General features: G+C 37.2%; 1 protein-coding gene across 2 annotated transcripts in view; it reads left to right on the forward strand.

Annotated features, from left to right (window-relative positions):
- The first annotated feature begins 4951 nt into the window (after positions 1-4951).
- The window catches only part of CPA3 (carboxypeptidase A3), a 33393-nt gene continuing 20021 nt past the window's right edge, over positions 4952-18323 (forward strand). Inside the window, exons 1-5 of one of the 2 annotated variants that reach the window (XM_047727386.1) lie at positions 4952-5047; positions 5146-5221; positions 7570-7694; positions 17532-17634; positions 17767-17868. In XM_047727386.1, coding sequence (XP_047583342.1) covers positions 4980-5047; positions 5146-5221; positions 7570-7694; positions 17532-17634; positions 17767-17868 — 474 coding nt within the window. In that variant the 5' untranslated portion in view covers positions 4952-4979. The remainder of the gene's footprint in view (positions 5048-5145; positions 5222-7569; positions 7695-17531; positions 17635-17766; positions 17869-18323) is intronic. The other variant, XM_047727393.1, reaches the window with a different exon arrangement.

The raw sequence follows: 18323 nt of genomic DNA on the forward strand, positions 1-18323 counted from the left end.
GTCTAAGAATAATGGGAAGCCATGGAAAACATTCAGTTGCAAATGACATGATCAGAGTTTTTAAAACATCAACCAGCTAAGGTGGAAAGCAGACAGACGTAAAACAAGAGGGTGTCAGAAGGGTGTTAACAAGGAGATTTGTTAAGGAGGGTGATACAAAGCAGATGGGAGGTAAAACAAGAGGGTGTTTGATCTTAAACAAAAGAGGCAAAAATTACTCCATGACTTGAAGTTTCCCAGAATTAGAATTAAACACGCTAATGTCAGACAGTATTATGCAAAGTTCAAATTTTAAAATATACTAATAGGTATTTAGTTGCAGTTCAGGAGTATCTCTTAACTTAAAATCTATTTTACTATTCTATTTACTTTAAAATATGAACTCGTTTTCTATGTGGATCCAAGGAAAACAGGATTCCATATCGAGCAAAACATGTTAAAATATCTATGATAGTGTTCTATTCAAAAGAAGAAATACTTTGTGATAAAAAAATAAAATGAAATGAAAAACAACAACAAAAGAATCCTTTGAAGCCACAGTAGTTCAGAAGCTGTCAAGCCAAAGAATGATTAATTGCACTAATTGTCCACTAGATGGTAGCAGTGCAGCTGCTACAAATTGTCAAACAAATTGACAAAATTTAGTACATTTAAATAGATACACAGACTTAAGTGCAAAAAAAGATACTTAAGTGCAAAAAAAGATACTTAAGTGCAAAAAAAAAAGAAAAAGAAAAAGAAACTCCCATGAATTCTCAAGCAGTACTGATCACAACAGAAAAAAACAGATGTAATTTAGTTAAATTATCTTTTCCTGTGTTATTTAAATTTATATCCATGTTGGGAATTGGAGAGCTAACTCAACCAGAGTTACCTGAGTGAAGTTATCTTGCTGGATGTATATCATTCAATCCATAGATAGTTCCACAAGACACTCCCATATTCCACCTCTAGCAGATAACATTGACCTCTAAGAAATGTTGTGTGTGACCCAAAGTTCAAAAGTCGTGTGTGTCAACCATAAAGAACTATGTCTCTAAATTGAGCACTTTAAATTAGAAATTAGAAATGTTCAAAAATTCCAAGGAATTTTTTTTTTTAAAGGTAAGGACCAGGAAAGTAAGTATGTAAATATTCTCATTTAAAATCCCTTGTATCCAAGATTTCTTGCACCAGAAAAATTTTTGCTGTATCTCTGGCCGACTGAAAGTCAACAGCTAGCTGGTTAGGAGTGCCACTTGCCTGAGCTAAACTGAGTTAAAACAAAAAGACACGTCTGCTTTAGTCCTTCCCAGTGCAGTAATACCATATGACCTCCTACAGGTGGACCAGGGACTGCAAAGGGTTCCTACCCAGCCCTGCCCACCCAAGAGCCTCTGACTGTAAGAGCACCTCCCTTTAACTCCCTCCTTTAAATTATCCCCACATTGAGATCCCAGGACAGGCTCTGAGCCTTTCCTCAGTCCCAAGCCCTTACCTCCCCAAACGGTAATTAGCCAACAGCACAGAAATGGCTCCCTGAATTTTTCCTATCTCAAACAGTGTTGCTATAACATAGCAAGACTGGTTTTCCAGTCTGGAATATGGGAGTAGATTCTTCACATTTAGAATAACATCCCATGTATTCACCTGTTTTTGCTAGCTAAACTATATGAATTGCTCAAAGAAAATTTCAGGCACAGAGGAAAAACAGAAGGAACCATGACAGCTAATGAGGTTATTTGGGGGCCAAATGGGGTCTTGATGATCCTCTTAGGTCATCTCATTTGAGCAGATAGTCACTTCCCCCCCGCTCTAGCCAGCTCTGACACTGCCTGAACCACACACCCACAACTCTGTCAGAAATGCCAACTTTCCTTCAAATAATGAAGACAAATTTCCTTCAGCATTTTGCAGGGCAGCTTCATTTCAATGTTAAGAATCCAGTATCCACAACTAAAGGCCACAAATTTTTCTTTCAACATACCCTTTCTGAGATATCTAAAGGTATTTCAGAAGCTTACTGGATTTGATTTGAAGATGAAGAAGTATCTGAAAGAGTCTAGTAAAATCACAAGAGAATTTTCATTTTCTAGGATATCTCTTTTACAGTGATAATGTTTAAAAATATGCATAAAAATATAACTTCAAAAATAAAGCAGTAGTTTATTTTTCTTAAGATTTTATTTATTTATTTGAGAGAGAGAAAGTGAGAGAGAGAGACAGCATGAGCAGAAGGGGAGGGGCAGAGGGAGAGAGAAGCAGGCTCCACAGAGAGCAGGGAACCCAATGTGGTGCTTGATCCCAGGACCCTGAGATCATGAACTTAGCCAAAGGCAGACACCCAACCAGCTGAGCCGCCCAGATGCCCCTAAAGCAAGTATTTTAAACTGTGGCTAGATATATACTACTACAAAAATCCTAGGAGTACAGAGATCCAGAAGGATGGAAAATTATTGTTGAGTGAGCCATTCAACTTTAAATTTCTTTTTAAAGAGATGAATTTGACCTATGAAACGTCACATCACCTTACAAAGTCAATCCTAAAATATGTTGTCCAATAGCTATTATCCTATTCTATACAACGCCAAGATCTTTTAAAAATTTTTGATGCAATAATATAAGATTATTCAGAATTATAACTACCAAGAAATCACTTGTTCTGAGGAAAAGCTCCAGAATACTCTTGAAATCTATTGTATCTGTTCTGCAAAGGCTAAGTAAACTGGGGAGTAGTGGGAAGTCTTAAAAGCATCACATGCCAATATCCTGTTCTAGAAACAGGGAACTGAAATACGTACAGATATTAAGTCCAAGATTATTTAAAATCAGAGTCTTATCCTGAGAGATACCAGAATCCTTCACACATTTACATAGATCCCCAAATAAAACAGAAGTGTCCTTCATACTTGACCTGAAAAACAGATATTCAAGCCTTCTCCACAGTTTTAATACTAGTCGTAGAGGAAAAGGCTTTAAGAAAACTTAAAAGAATGTTAGAATCAAAGGTGATTTCTATTTTCTTCTTTCAAATTTTCTGTTTCTGCTAAATTATTTCTAGTAGGCATTCATTACTTGAAGAATCAGAAAATAAAATTCTAAAAAGAAAAGCCCTAACAAAAAATTTTTCCTGAAGTAGTCCACATTAAAACAAATACAGAAAGATATTTCACCCCTAAAGGAAACAGCCACCGCTTTATTTATTTCTTCATCAGACAAAGAGAGAGAAAGAATGGGTGCATGAGGGGGGAAGAGCTACATGTAACTACACTACTTCTCCAAGAGGGAGAAGCAGACTTCACACTATGCAGGGAGTGGGATGCTGTGTTCGATTCCAGGACTCTGGGATCATGACGTGAGTGGAAGGCAGACGCTTAACCTACTAAGACACCCAGGCACCCCTGCAGCCACGACTTCAATCTACTACATGATACATGCTGATACCCCAGCTGACAGTAGTCAACTATAAGTCTGTTCACAGAACCTCGCAACCTTAACAAGTGCTTAGAGGGCACAAGCATATGTTTTAGCACCTACCATCCACCAAGTCCTTCACATATGCTATCTCATTTAGCCGTCCCACCACTTGACAGAGTCCAATTTGCATCTCCATTTTACAGATGAGGAAACAAAGGCCCACAATGACTAAGCAGCTCGCTCAGGGTGAAGGAGCCACTCTAAGGTTATGTGTTTCTAACTGTAACGTCAAGCTCTTCCTTTTCCTCTGTACCCCTACTAAATACATCCTCAGAAGCAACAAAGCAAATATTTGCTTTGGGTATTTCTAGTGCTGATGAGTTTGTCCACTGTCAAAAATGTGAAGGCATTTGTAAAACCCACATCTCCCTTACCTTCAAGGTTGGGGCAAAGAGAGCCCTTTGGGGATATGTTCTAATCCACACCTATCAGAGAGAGAGGAATGAAGCTATTGCTGCTGTACATGCAACATGGGCATCTCCCCCAACACTATTATTTTGATAATAAAACTATATAACCATGACTCTGCGAAGTTTCCTATAGGACGATCTATATCCATTTGTCAATGTGAAGAAGTAGCTTTTAAAAGGAAAGTCTAGTAAGTTATCCGATTAGCTAAATTTACTCACTCCGTTAGATTACCTTAATTCTACTGAGCAGAGGTGATGACTTCTCCCAAATAACCCATGTTCAAAGTTAAAGATCCCTCAAGAGACTATTTAGAATGGTCTATAAATGACTTTCACTAATTCAACTTTCTGAAAGCATTTATTGAACCCTGCATCCAGACCCTAAAGAGAGCAGCCAAGGAACAAACACTTGAGCAACCATATAATGGTGCCTTCTAGGAGTCCTCAAGTTGCTTTAGATACAGGGATTATCTCTGAGAACAGAGGGAGGAGAAGGAGCAAGGAGTGGGGATGTGATTGCTTTAGCTCTTTCTGTAACAGTTACTTCTTCACAGAGAGGTACGGAAAAAATATGGCAAGAGTACAAAATACAGATAGTGAACACATCAATATTTTTGAGATTATAGTATTTTTAGTATATTCAAAATATTTTATAACTTACCAAGTTACAATGTAGCTTCAAAAACATATTTTATGTTATTAAGGACCACCCACCAAGGTTCTGAAGCCAGATACCCAAATTCATCTCAGGTTCCAAGTGCAAATTTGAAGTGATTTTTTTCCATCACAGAAAAGCTGCATTTCAGAACAAAGAACTGGGCTCAAATCTCAACTCTGTGAACATACTAGCTCTGCTATCTTGGACAAGTTATTTCCTAAAAAATGAATTTGCCTGCCACCTGTAATATGGGTATTCCCAATTCCAAAAGGGTAGCGTGACGTTGCATCTGCCACAAAATGGGCATTTGGTGTTAGTGTTGCCATCCTACCCCTCCCTCCCCAATTAGAAAAACATTTCATCCACCAGAACCCTAAGAGGAAATCAGCTGCTCCTCCAGATAAGACCTGAGGCATAAAACTGGTAGAGGATCTTGGGGCAGTCAAAGAAGAACCATGCGGTTCATCCTGCCTTTGGGTTTGATCGCTACCACCCTAGCAATTGCTCCTGTCCGCTTTGACAGGTAAACCTAACTGCCCTGCATTCCAGTCTCTACACAGGAAGAGGATAAAGGAATGCTTCTTTACAGTTCACATGTTTCATCTTTTTACATTCTTAAAGGGAGAAGGTGCTCCGCGTGAAGCCCCAGGATGAAAAACAAGCAAATATCATAAAGGACTTGGCCAAAACCAACCAGGTAAAGCATTTAGAGGGTTGTTTTATCTTTTCTTCCTGTTTTCTAAAAGCTGCCTCTTTTGTATTTTATTTTTAATGCATGCAGAGCTTCCAAAGGCAAAGAAAGGGAAAGTGGCAAAAGGTACTTAGATAATTCAGCCAATCACCACTATAGTGCTTTCCTTGTTTTTGTTTATTTTTTCCCCAAATTACCAATCCTGTTTTCCCTCCCAAAAGCTTTGCAAACAACAGCTTTTTCTAGGTGAAACTGTGAAATAAGGAGGCAGGCATTCTTGACCTCTTTCCCCCTCCCTGCTAGTCCCTTGCTCCATTCTCCTCTCTCCCACTCTGATATCCACCAGTGGCATAGTTTCTCTTAAAATTATGTAACATCAAGGTATTGGTTAACTGGTAACATCAAAGTAATGGTTTATAATACCAAGATGTAACCGTTCCCAAAAGTAGACCCATTTTAAAAGGAAACTCTTAAAGTTTGATCATTCTTTTAAAATCCAGTGAGCTAACATAATCATTTTATCATTTATTCAGAGGCTCCCATATACAAAGCACACAGCGCAAGTCACCTTCTATGTATCATTTCAAACTCTCCAACAGATTTTGGGTCAGTGGCATAATTAAACCCACTTAAAACAAAAGAACTGAAATTCAAAGACAGTAAATTAAATGACCAAGATAACATGGCAGACTTAAATCCAGAACTGAATCTGAGATTTATTCTAGTCACAGCCCCCTCATCACCACATCAAACTAATCAAAAGTTCTGCTCTTCTAATTTCCCAAATGTTTTTCAAATCCATACTTTTCTTTTCATTCCCTCCTTGTCACTGCCAAATTTATGTCTGCCCCACCTTTTAACTGGACTATTTCAATAGCCCCTTATCCAGGGTTCAGGTTCTAGTACTGCTCCTAAAAAGCCATGTCTGCACTACAGCCTGACTGCTCTAAAGCTTGATCATTGTATTCCTCCATTTGAAGATTTTTAATGAGAGGCAGCCTGGTATGGAAAGAGCACGGTCTTCAAAATTTCAAGTACTAGCTCTACACAAGTTCTGTGGCCTTAGGCAAGTTACTTAATTAACTTCTCTCAATCTGTTTCCGCCTCTGTAAAGTTAGGGTAATAATCATAACTACTTCTTAAGATTGTTATAAAGACTAAGTAAGCTAATAATCTGGTGACGCTAAGAAGGACACCTGGTCATAATAAGCACTATAGAAGCACTTTCTATTGTTATTTGTGTGACATTTGAAATCCTTCATGATCTGCCAAACTGCGTATCTCTACAGTCTCCCACTCCTCCACCCTCTTTCTCACTGTTCAAGCTCCATGAGCACCAAAACTCCTTTCAATCATACTACATCTCTCATGTGTCCAATTTATGCTGTAGGCTTCTCATCAAAATAAACTAATAAATACTTGTTGGTTCAGAGCAGCCTCATATTAGGGTGTAACAGACTGACCTAGAGGTAGAGTGGGATTCAACTACAAAATACTCAGGTGGACTTAGACATGTCTACAAGCTTGGAATGGTGGGTAGGAATTGAGCATTTCCTTCACATTTCCCAAGTTGGGGAATTGTATTTCATTTGATTTCATGATGGAGTAGGATTTTGAAGAACAACAAGAATTGGAATCTTCGAAAAGTTATTTTAAGCTGAATGCTATCCTTTTGGACCAATTCACCAAATTTCTGAAATTCTCAGCTAGAGGAAGAAAAAGAAAAGGGAATCAGCAGCTGTTAAATGTCTGCAGGTCCCAGAGTTCACATCCATTTCATAATCTTTACAGAGGACTCCAAATGGAGTCCTCTTAACCCTATTCCTTTACAAAAAAGGACTGAAACTCAAGGAGTTTTAGTATTGCCCAAGGACATATGGATAGAAAAATAACAGAGCTGGAGATTAAGATGCCTTCTGTTGGACACAAACCTTGCAGGAATTCCAGAGTTTACAGGGGCAACTGGTTTTGAGGCCTGATTCAGGGGCAGGGTTAAGGGAGGCATATTTTAATCTATATTCCCAATTAGAGACAGATTCTATGGTTAAATAAACTGTGAAACAACCCCACTCAACCCCAAGATGGTAGAAGCAAACAGATTAAGCAAAAACTACTCTTTTTGTTGCACTTATAGATACTATCTATATCCTGAAAAAGTAATCAGTGCAAATGATCAGTACAATCTCTCCCACTCCGATATTCAATAGTGTATTTGCACACTCTCTTAAGCTTACTAAGAGAAGGGCCCATACCTTAGCCCAGATTCCTTTTGTAGTGTATGACACATGCATTTCTTAAAAAATATGTGTTGGGTGAACAAATTACTGTGACTAACGTTGAACTCTTCTATACAGCTTGACTTCTGGTATCCAGATGCTATCCACCACGTAGCTGCTAACATGACAATAGACTTCCGAGTTAGTGAAAAGGAATCCCACTCCATCCAGTCTGCCTTGGATCAAAATAAAATGCACTATGAGTAAGTCCTATGAAATATTCAAATGTGTTAGACACTCAAAGTTCAGAGTATCTTGAAATTGAGAAGGAAGTACTATTTTTTTAATTGGGCCAAAAAAATGAAAGCTCTATGAGATAAAAATTTACAGTTACTTCTGAACATACTATTGAGGCCTGCTTACAGAGGTGATGAGATCAAACGTGGCCACTCAACTTCCATCTTTTTTTGCTTTGATCTGCAAGAAGGGCAATTATCTATGTCTGCCTTCTCCAAAATTCAGCTCCTACCTAGGACATTGTGCATCTGTGCAGGCATGAATGGTTTAGCCACACTCATTGCCTCTGAAAGGTAATCAACACAGAGCTCAAGCACTACTGGTGACCACCAGCACCAATTCTTGAGAATTTTAATTCTCCTGCTACATAAAAAGAGACCCAAATAACTGAGTCAGAGATATGGGAATATAAGATATATAATAAATAATTCTTTATGAAAGAAATTCTACCTCAGAGAAAGCAAAAGCAATGCAACAGAGTAAGATTTAAATCCAACAGGAGTGAATTCTAAATCACTAAAGATGCAGAAATGAGTCATTGTGCTCCCATAGAGAAATGAGGGAAAATTAGAATTCATTGACCTCCAACCATTGGCCATGCACAGTCTGGGCCCTGGGGCACTGAACAAGGGAGCCCAGTGATGAATTTCACAAATTCACACATACATAGAAAACAAAATGTGTTTGATGGGCTGAGGGGTCCTGTTTTAACTCTACCAGCCCTTGTCATCCCAGTAATTCCCTTCACTGAGACCCTCACCATTCAAACCACTAAGCATTACCTCTTTCTTTTTGACTTGCTATTTCATGCCTCTGCTACCCAACATGGAGCTGTAACTAAAGAAACCTTCTTATTCTGGCTGAAACATATCATGTTATTTCGCAGAGCAGGATTTACTGCTGCTTACCACAACTTGCTTGTGTTCTTATTGCCACAATACCCTTAATAAATACAAACTCTATTGAAATTAAGGAAAGACAAATATAAGACAAGTAAACAAAATTCTTGTTCGGCTTAATGGCTTAAAAAGTAGCAGGCTTTATTTGTGATTTTTGTTAACGACTGTCTTTGTTTTTCCTGTTGTTTCAAGAGGTTAGTGAAACAAATGTAGAAATTAATAATTGAGGAGCACATATTCAGAATTAATTTCTATCAGCATTTAACCCTTTCTAATTAATATATCAATATGTGCTTTTCTATGTTCTTATAAATTGTACCATTAAAATTAGAATTAGAAAGACACTTTATAACTGTACCTCCAAGATCTCAGAAACTAGTAGTATATTAGAGACTCTCTACTTGCACTAAGGTTCAGATGGTCTTGATTCTTTCATCTAAAAGAAATCATTCCTCCCCCTGTATATTCTCCGGTGCCTGTGTCTCTTGGTTAACTTCACAGCCAGTCTTCTTAAATGTGTGCCTCAATTATTATACACTTTATTTTACTTCATTAGCATAGACCTGACCCAAATTCCTGTGATCAACTAATTCTTAAAAGGTATCCAGCCCAAGCTAAAATAAATTTTAATTAATTAATTAATTGATTTATTAATTTTAGCAGGTCACTTTTGTTTAATTTGATTTGAAGAGCAACAGAAAAATAAAGTATTAAGTTTTCCATGATATCCTAGTAATGTAGACAAAAAGCTAGTTGCTTGCCATGAGTTTGGACAATAGAACAGATCGCTGTGACAGAAGATATCTAGGCAGGCGGCACCTCTCTCTCCTCTTTGGACCTCTAGGTCTCCCTTAGGCTGAAACAATTCTGACTCAAGCAGAGGTCTAAATCCAGATCCTCACAAATACAGTGTGTTTTTCACTTTGTTTTATGCCAAAATACTTCCTTGCTACCTACATCAAGAACCAAAGTGTTAAGCTACCAATAAAAATTAGTTTTATCTAATTAGGACATGATTTCCAGAAATTGGTCCAAATTAGCCACAGTTGTGGGAAAGCCATATAATTAGATAGTTACCTTCCTCAGAAATATAAATATGTAAAGTGATCTGTGCAGACAAGGACTATTTAAATCTTCTCTCCAAGTACTAATTATATAGATAATTTTATTTGCATATTAATTATATGTGTTACTTGGTGTCAGTCAGTAACAGAAAAGTGTTCTAAGAACAGAAACATCTGGTGGACCCAGGCACCAGTCTGTAAAAAACCACATTAAAGAAGCTGGTTTGACACAACAATTTACTTAGATATCCTTCATTAGACAGCGCATATAAACTATTATTTAAAGTATCTGTGTGTGACGTTTTTTTAATTTTTAGAAAATTAAATTACCAAGACAGATCTTATTTTATTTGTTTTATTTATTTATTTGACAGAGAGAGAGAGATCATAAGTAGGCAGAGAGGCAGGCAGAGAGAGAGGAAGGAGGCTCCCCACTAAGCAGATAGCCCAATGCAGGGCTCATCCCAGGATCCTGAGACCATGACCTGAGCTGAAGGCAGAGGCTTAACCCACTGAGCTACCCAGGTGCCCCAGATTTAATTTTAAAGTAGCATGTTTGAGGGGCATCTGGGTGGCTCAGTCATTGGGTGTCTGCCTTTGGCTCAGGTCATGATCCCAGGGTCTTGGGATTGAGCCCCCCATCGGACTCCCTGCTTGGGCCTGAAGCCTGCTTCTCCCTCTCCCACTCCCTCTGCTGATGTTCCCTCTCTCACTGTGTCCCTCTGTCAAATAAATACAATCTTTAAAAATATATATATATAGCATGTTTGCTCCATTTTTATTTACACCTTTACAAAATCATAAAAGACCAAGTCTAAAAAACAAATAATACCTACATACCAACAAACCTGAACAGACTTGTAAATAAACTTCTAAAAAAAGCACACCTAAGGGGCACCTGGGTGGCTCAGTTGGTTAAGTGACTGCCTTCAACTCAGGTCATGATCCTGGGGTCCTGGCACTGAGTCCCACATCAGGCTCCCCCTGCTCTGTGGGGAGTCTGCTTCTTCCTCTCCCTGCCATTTCCCCTGCTCGTGCTCTGTCAAATAAACAAATAAAGTCAAGAAAGAAAGAAAGAAAGAGAGAGAGAGAAGGAAGGGAGGGAGGGAGGAAGGAAGGAAGGAAGAAAGGAAGGAAAGAAAGAAAAGAAAGAAAGAAAAGTAGAACTATTGGACTGATTCTATAGGAGCAGACACCATATTTAGATTCAGTAGTTAAAAACCCCAGTGCTTTTACCAATTTTTTTACACACTTTAGATTATCTTTTCTTTGATCAAAAGTTAAAATTAGAAAATGAGGAATTATTAATGAAAGGTAATTCAGAAAACAACTACTAATATAAACGGTACAACACAAATAAAGCAAAACAAATGATACAATTAAGCGAAATCTTGGGGTGCCTGGGTGTCTCAGTGAGTTAAAACCTCTGCCTTCGGCTCAAATCATGATCCCAGGGTCCTGGGATCAAGCCCTACATCGGGCTCTCTGCTCAGCAGGGACCCTGCTTCCCCCCACCCCGTCTCTCTCTGCCTGCCTCTCTGCCTACTTGTGATCTCTGTCAAATAAATCAATAAAATCTTTTTTAAAAAATTAAGTTAAATCTTAATAAGATGCACATAAGATTATATGGGAAATACAAAAGAAATCTATATCAAACTGACCCATCTATATCAAACTGACTTATTGACACTTCATATTAATATCCAATTACCTAATAAAGATCAGACACAATTTAATACTCCAAATGTACACCCAGTCCTATCAGACAAGTATCTCAAATAAATCATCCTAATGTCTTGTCCCATTTCTCCTTTTGCTCTACATTTTTATATATTACTTGCCCAAGAGTGAAACCTTGTTGATACCCGCTACAAACTGCAAAGAGATGTTGGTCATAGTGGAAAGCAGTAAAGTGTGGTAAATAAGAATGTGGATTCTCAGTGAGGCTGCCTGGGTCCAGTCCCATCTAAACTAGATGTTAGTTATTTAAACATTGATAATTTACTTAACTTCTCTTCACCACATTTTCTTCATCTCTAAAATAGAGGTTTCATGAAGATTGGCTGGGACAATAAAATCGCCCTTTGCCTGGTTCCTCTACTTCTACTAATGCAAGTGAGGGAAAGACCACTTATACATGTATTTATATGAGTGCACACACATACATTCACACATACACACTCTACAACAGAGGATAACTAGGGGCTATCACTAGATGCTCCCTTTCCCTCCTAGTGAGTAAATTAGTGCCTTAAAGTTTATTATCCAACACAGAGGTGTGCCTCAAATGTCGGGAAATCCATGTCAGTTAATGCCAAGTTGGATACACGGTAACCCAGTTAGGGAGTAATTTCGGACAAATGGGATCTTGTGGGAACCTGAACTCACACTTTTTGAGTAGCCCCTATCCTGCTGGAATGTGGCCATAGAAGAGGGGAGGCAATCCAGACCTCTAGATTATAAGACACCATAAAAAGGACTTTGCATCCCTGGAACATGCTTCCCTATCTCACACACACACACACACAGCCTATGGCTGTCACATACATTGGCCTACCATTCTCCATTTCTTTGTTACTCTTTAGAAAGCAACAGATGGAGGGAGCCCTGAAATTGTCAAAAAAAGAACTCATCTTGCCTCTTCTCTGAACTTCTTACCTACTTCCTGAGCTTGTGACACAGTCTTCTAGGAGAGCTGGTCAATGGGGAGAACTTTGCACAATACTCAGGAGTCTAAGAAGACTACAGGTCTGAGGGCAATTCCCAGAGATTTCACTCCTTGTCATTGGGAGCATCATTGTATAATGGCTCACAGCTGGAATACTGAAATCAGACACCTCTAAGTTCAAATCCCAACATCTGCATTTTAACAGTTGTGTCAACTTTGGAAACCTCTACCTAACCTTTGGGGGTGATAATGGTACCCAATTAATAGTGACAATGTGAAGATCAAATAATAAAATCATCACATCATAGTGATGATGTGAAGATCAAATAATAAATACCAGGCTGTGCTGAATGCCTGGCAGTAAGAAAGGTTCAACAAACATTAGTCATTTATATCATTAAATCCTCAATAATAACTATCTATCCTTTCATCTACATTTAGGAATTTCTTTAACAAATTAAGCAAATCTTGGAGAGCTACAATAATATTTGGGAAAAAGTAATTTGGTTTCATCTGCTTAAGCCTAACTTCTGGTTAGTGGAGGGGCTCATGAAAATAACATCTGGCCCTAGTTCTTAATTTCCAGCCTTAGGCTTAATTTCTAGTCCCTATCAGCAACAATCTGGCACCATTCTGATGTCCTCATGCAGCTGCTTTATGGAAAGGTCATATTTTAGCTCACATGATTTTCTTTTGCTGCTGTTACCACAAGAGCTAAATTGATATATGTAAGTCTAAAAATATTCTTAGATACGAGCTTCCTGTGACTAATTAATACTGCTTTATGTTATAAATCAACCTCTGGGACCATAAAATTTCTCTTTTGCTTGGTTCCTCTACTTCTATAAATGCAGGTAGAGCAAAAGCCTCATACCCTTTTTAGAACTTAAAGCAATTAATTAAAGGAATTCATTATGTCTATAGTGACCACCCAAAATATAATTTCTAACCCTCTCAGGCTTCATGAGCTTTAGGGCAACATGTCACAGTTGATTCCAAATCTGGTGTCATAATTTTTCTTCTGAGAAGTCCCAGGTTCATCATAAGTCAAAAAGCCAAGCATACAGTGAATTAGATATAATGTGCATAATAATGTGTTTGTCAGTAATATTAATAGGAATCAATATTCATGAGTAGTACTTGGTGTCATGTGCTAAATAAACTCTAATTAGAAGTATACCTCATTTATCTTCTGTCTCCAAACTCAGATCAGTCAATCAGCAAGAAAAAACCAACAAGTAGAATGGATGCTACAGTGTCACAGTTCATTATCGTTAAGAAACTGAAGATATCAGAGTCAAACAACTACATACCACCAAAGCCTGGTTAAAGACATGTTAAGTCTGTGAAGTGGTTGTCAATTTTGTGACTCAACTTCACTGTCATATGAGCTTCATTTGGTACCTGTGGCTTGCTAATCACTTCCCACATTTCAAATCATTTCATCCTTACCACACTCCTGGCTGATATGTTTGGTTCCATTGTAAAAGCGAGTAAACTGAGGCTGAGAGACAGGGTTAACCCACCTAAGGTTACATAAAGTATTAAGCCAAAATGGGGTTGGCATCCAAGAATGACCACAGAGCCTCTTTTCACCAGGTCACTACTTCCTTTTCTGGTTGGGCTCATGGAGGTGAAAGAGTACATGATACTATCCTAAATTATTAGAGTGCATGTTTAAAAATAGACAATATCTTCCTACATAGGACTTACTGCTAACAGAAGGAAAATACATATGTATTTCATAAACAATAGTAACGCCTTTTTTTATAAGAAGTCATTTGGAACTATGATAATCCAAATAAGGAAACTATTCAAGTACAACTTCAAACAATTCTTGAATTTAAATATTTCATGAAATAGTTCTATTATAAGCCATCCCTCTCTATCCTGAAAAACAAGGTACAGTAAATACTACAGTTTAATTTGGTTGAGGAATTACCATTACTAACAGGAATTTTCACACTGTGCTTTAAAAGAATGACATCCTTAAGAGCTATTCACATTATTAAAATATGCTAGGTCATTTGGATTTACACCAAATGATCCCTGTGTTTGCTAAATCCTTCTGTTGATATAGTTTATTTTCCTTCTTTTTGCTATTAGCTATCTCCTAATGATAGCATGCTTGCTTTCTACAAGTTATTTTACCTATGTCCAATGTATTCCTTATAGATCAAATAAGCTTTCTATAATTATATCTAAAATAAGATGAATGAAGCTTTTTGTGAGGGTGTTTGTTAATCTCTGATGATTACAACATTACATTTAACATACTAAGGAATCTAAAACTAAAATTCAATGCAACTAGACACCAACAGAACAATAATAATTTGATCATATGGAAAAATACCACGATATTAATCTCAAAAGGCAATCAACATCATATGTAGTGGTGAAAGACTGGTTTTCTTGTAAAAAGCAGGAAAAAAATAGAATGCCCTCTTTTACCATTACTACTTTCCATTGTTCAGGAAGTTTAACCAATGCAATAAAGCAAGGGGAAAAAATGGTTATTGGAATAAAAAAAGCAGAAAGTATTATTTTTTACAAAAGAAATAACTACCTCAACAGATGAATGGATAAAGAAGATGTAGTATCTATATACTACATCTTCTTTATCCATATATATATATCCATATATATATATATACACACACACACAATGGAATACTATGCAGCCATCGAAAGAAATGAAATTTTGCCATTTGCAACGATGTGGATGGAACTAGAGGGTATTATGCTGAGCAAAAGAAGTTAATCAGAGAAAGATGATTATCATATGATCTCCCTGGTATAAGGAATTTGAGAGGCAGGGTGGGGGGTTTGGAGGGTAGTGAAGGAAAAAATGAAACAAGATGGGATCAGAAGGGAGACAAACCATAAGAGACTCTTAATCTTACAAAACAAAATGAGGGTTGCCAGGGAGGGGAGGCGGGAGAGGGTGGTTGGATTATGGACATTGGGGAGGGTACGTGATAGGGTGAGTGCTGTGAAGTTGTAAGCCTGACAATTCACAAACCTGTACCCCTGGGGCAAATAATACATTATATGTTAATAAAAATAATTAATAAAAAAGAAGAAATAACTACCCCAAAACCCTAAAAAAACCCTAAAGGCATAGCTAAAAAATTCTCAGAAGTGAAAAGATCATTTTTTAACTAATAAGGTGGCTAACAGATAAGTGTAACTAAAGCAATAAGTTTTTTTAATTATATGAATAGCTAGTTCAAATGGTTAGTGAGAAAAAAGCCACTCACAAGACTAATAAAAATATATGAATAAACAAAATACACAAAATTTTACTGAAGAATCAAGAAGACAGTTTTATTATGGTCCATAATTAATAAGGTTCTTATCAAAAAAATAAGGTTCTTCTCAAATTTATTCCTAATTTAATACAGTTCTAATGAAAAGCCTATATTTTTCTAATAATTCTAATCACTTGTAAAATGATTCTGACCAAATATTTATTAAGAACAGGAAAACTTGGAGACAAGAATAAGGAGACAGACACTACATTAAACATTAAAATTCAATATTAAAACTATAATTAAATATGGTTTGGTTCTTACGTAACAGTAGGAAAACAAACCAGTGGAGCACAACAGAAAATCCCCAAACAGACAAAACATACAAAAATATTTGAGTACATATGAGATGACAATGGCACTTCTGAACCATAAATCTTAAAGTCAAGCAAGGTTGCATTCAAACTCCCAACCCCAACATACACAAATTATGGGTATTTAAGCTTTCTAAGCCACAATGTCCCCATCTGTAAAATGGTGCTAATATTAATAAGATAAAAACAAAATAATGTATGTGAAGCAGGACCTGACCCATAAGAAACAACGGATGTTCAAATGAAAATGTCAGATAGGCAGCTGGATGAACAAGCCATGGGAGAAGTAGGGGAAGAGCTAGAAGCATGGGAGGTTCAGGAGAGAGTCCAGGAATGGAAACACAAATGTTGGCAACCATTACAGCAATGGAATTCAATGAAATGAGATAAGATAACTCTGGAATAGAGATAAAAATAGAGAAGAGAGTAGAGGTATAAGAGTTCTGGGTCCCCAATTAGCCTCTAACAATTCTTCCGTCTCTTACCTCACTCTCTCCAAATCAAACTATTTTCTAGCTCTGTAACTATGGACAAGTTATTTAAACACTTTGTGTCTCAGTTTTCTCATCTATAAAATGAGGATAATAATTTCATGTGACAATTGAAGAGTTAATGTACATAAGGTACATAATGTACATAATGTACATAAGGTTTAGAGCAATGACTGGGACATGGTAAGTAAGTACTTACTATGACAGTTATTCAAGTTTCTCCCAGCTCTCAAAGTATCAAGTGATATGGGATGGTCAGTAAATTTGTGCCTAAGAATATCCACTATTACCTGTGTTGCGTGTATGTGAATGTGTGTGTGTTTGAAGAATGCTGGAGAACGACTACAGATCAATGCTGACCAACAGTAGTATAATGCAAGCCCTATGTGCAATTTTAAACATTCTAGTAGCCACATTAAAAAAGTTAAAAAGCAACAGGCAAATTACTTTTAGCAATATAGTATAACCCAATATTATTGCTTCAAAATATTATTTCAACACATAATGAATATAAAACTCATTAGTGAGATGTTTTTCATAATTTTTTATAAAAAGTCTTCATAATGTAGTATATATCTGACATAACAGCAACCTCTTTTGTGGACAACCCCTATTCTAAATGCTCCATAGCCATGTGTGGTTAGACTACCATACTGAACAGCTCAGCTCTAGATAATGGGAAGTTTAAAAAAAAAAAGATTTTATTTATTTATTTGACAGAGAGAGAGACACAGCAAGACAGGGAACACAGCAGAGGGAGTGGGAGAGAGAAAAGCAGGCTCCCTGCTCTGCGGGGAGGGGCTCGATCCCAGGACCCTGGGATCATGACCTGAGCTGAAGGCAGACGCTCAATGACTGAGCCACCCAGGCGCCCCAAATGGAAAGTTCTGAAGCCAGACACATGACATATCTAAAACAGACGGCTAGAGAATAATGAAGAAACAGCAAACTTTATCTAAGATAGAGAAGAAGGAAGAGGAAATTTCTGTAAATGAGAGATAACTGGGTTTTTTTTCCTCCAATAAATGTGTATTTTATCATTCCCCTGTCAAACAGAATCTTGATTCATGATCTGCAAGAAGAGATTGAGAAACAGTTTGATGTTAAAGAAGATATCCCAGGCAGGCACAGTTATGCAAAATACAATAACTGGGACAAGGTACAGTATAAAGTGCCTGTACTTCAAAAAAAAAATAAAATAAAATAAAAAACTATAACCCTTAACATTTGTTCTCATTTAGTTTTGTTTTTTTTTTTATTCTAACTCCTCAAAATTGGTTTTGTTCTCAAGATTGTTGCTTGGACTGAAAAAATGGTGCATAAGCATCCTGAAATGGTCTCTCGTATTAAAATTGGAACCACTGTTGAAGATAATCCACTGTATGTTCTCAAGGTAAAAATAATTCAAGAACTACTGATTCTTATTATTTTGGGAAAATATTAACTTAAAAGTTACTTTGTGGAGTGCCTGGGTGGCTCAGTGGGTTAAAGCCTCTGCCTTCGGCTCAGGTCATGATCCCAGCATCCTGGGATCGAGCCCCGCATTGGGCTCTCTGCTCTGCGGAGAGCCTGCTTCCTCCTCTCTCTGCCTGCCTCCCTGCCTGCTTGTGATCTCTCTCTCTCTGTCAAATAAATAAATAAAATCTTAAAAAAAAAAAAAGTTACTTTGTGACCCAACTAGTGAATTCTGAGACAATAAAAATTTTATATTTTTTTGAAGAACATATAGAAGTGATAAGTGGTTTTAAGTAGTACCAATAAAGTCCCTGAATAAACCATTTGTGGGACACAATGGACAAACTCAGACAAATATCTTATCCCACATCTTTATTAGAAGAGTTTATGATG

The sequence above is a fragment of the Lutra lutra genome, chromosome 1 (assembly GCF_902655055.1).
Source record: "Lutra lutra chromosome 1, mLutLut1.2, whole genome shotgun sequence".
Classification (NCBI taxonomy): Eukaryota; Metazoa; Chordata; class Mammalia; order Carnivora; family Mustelidae; genus Lutra; species Lutra lutra.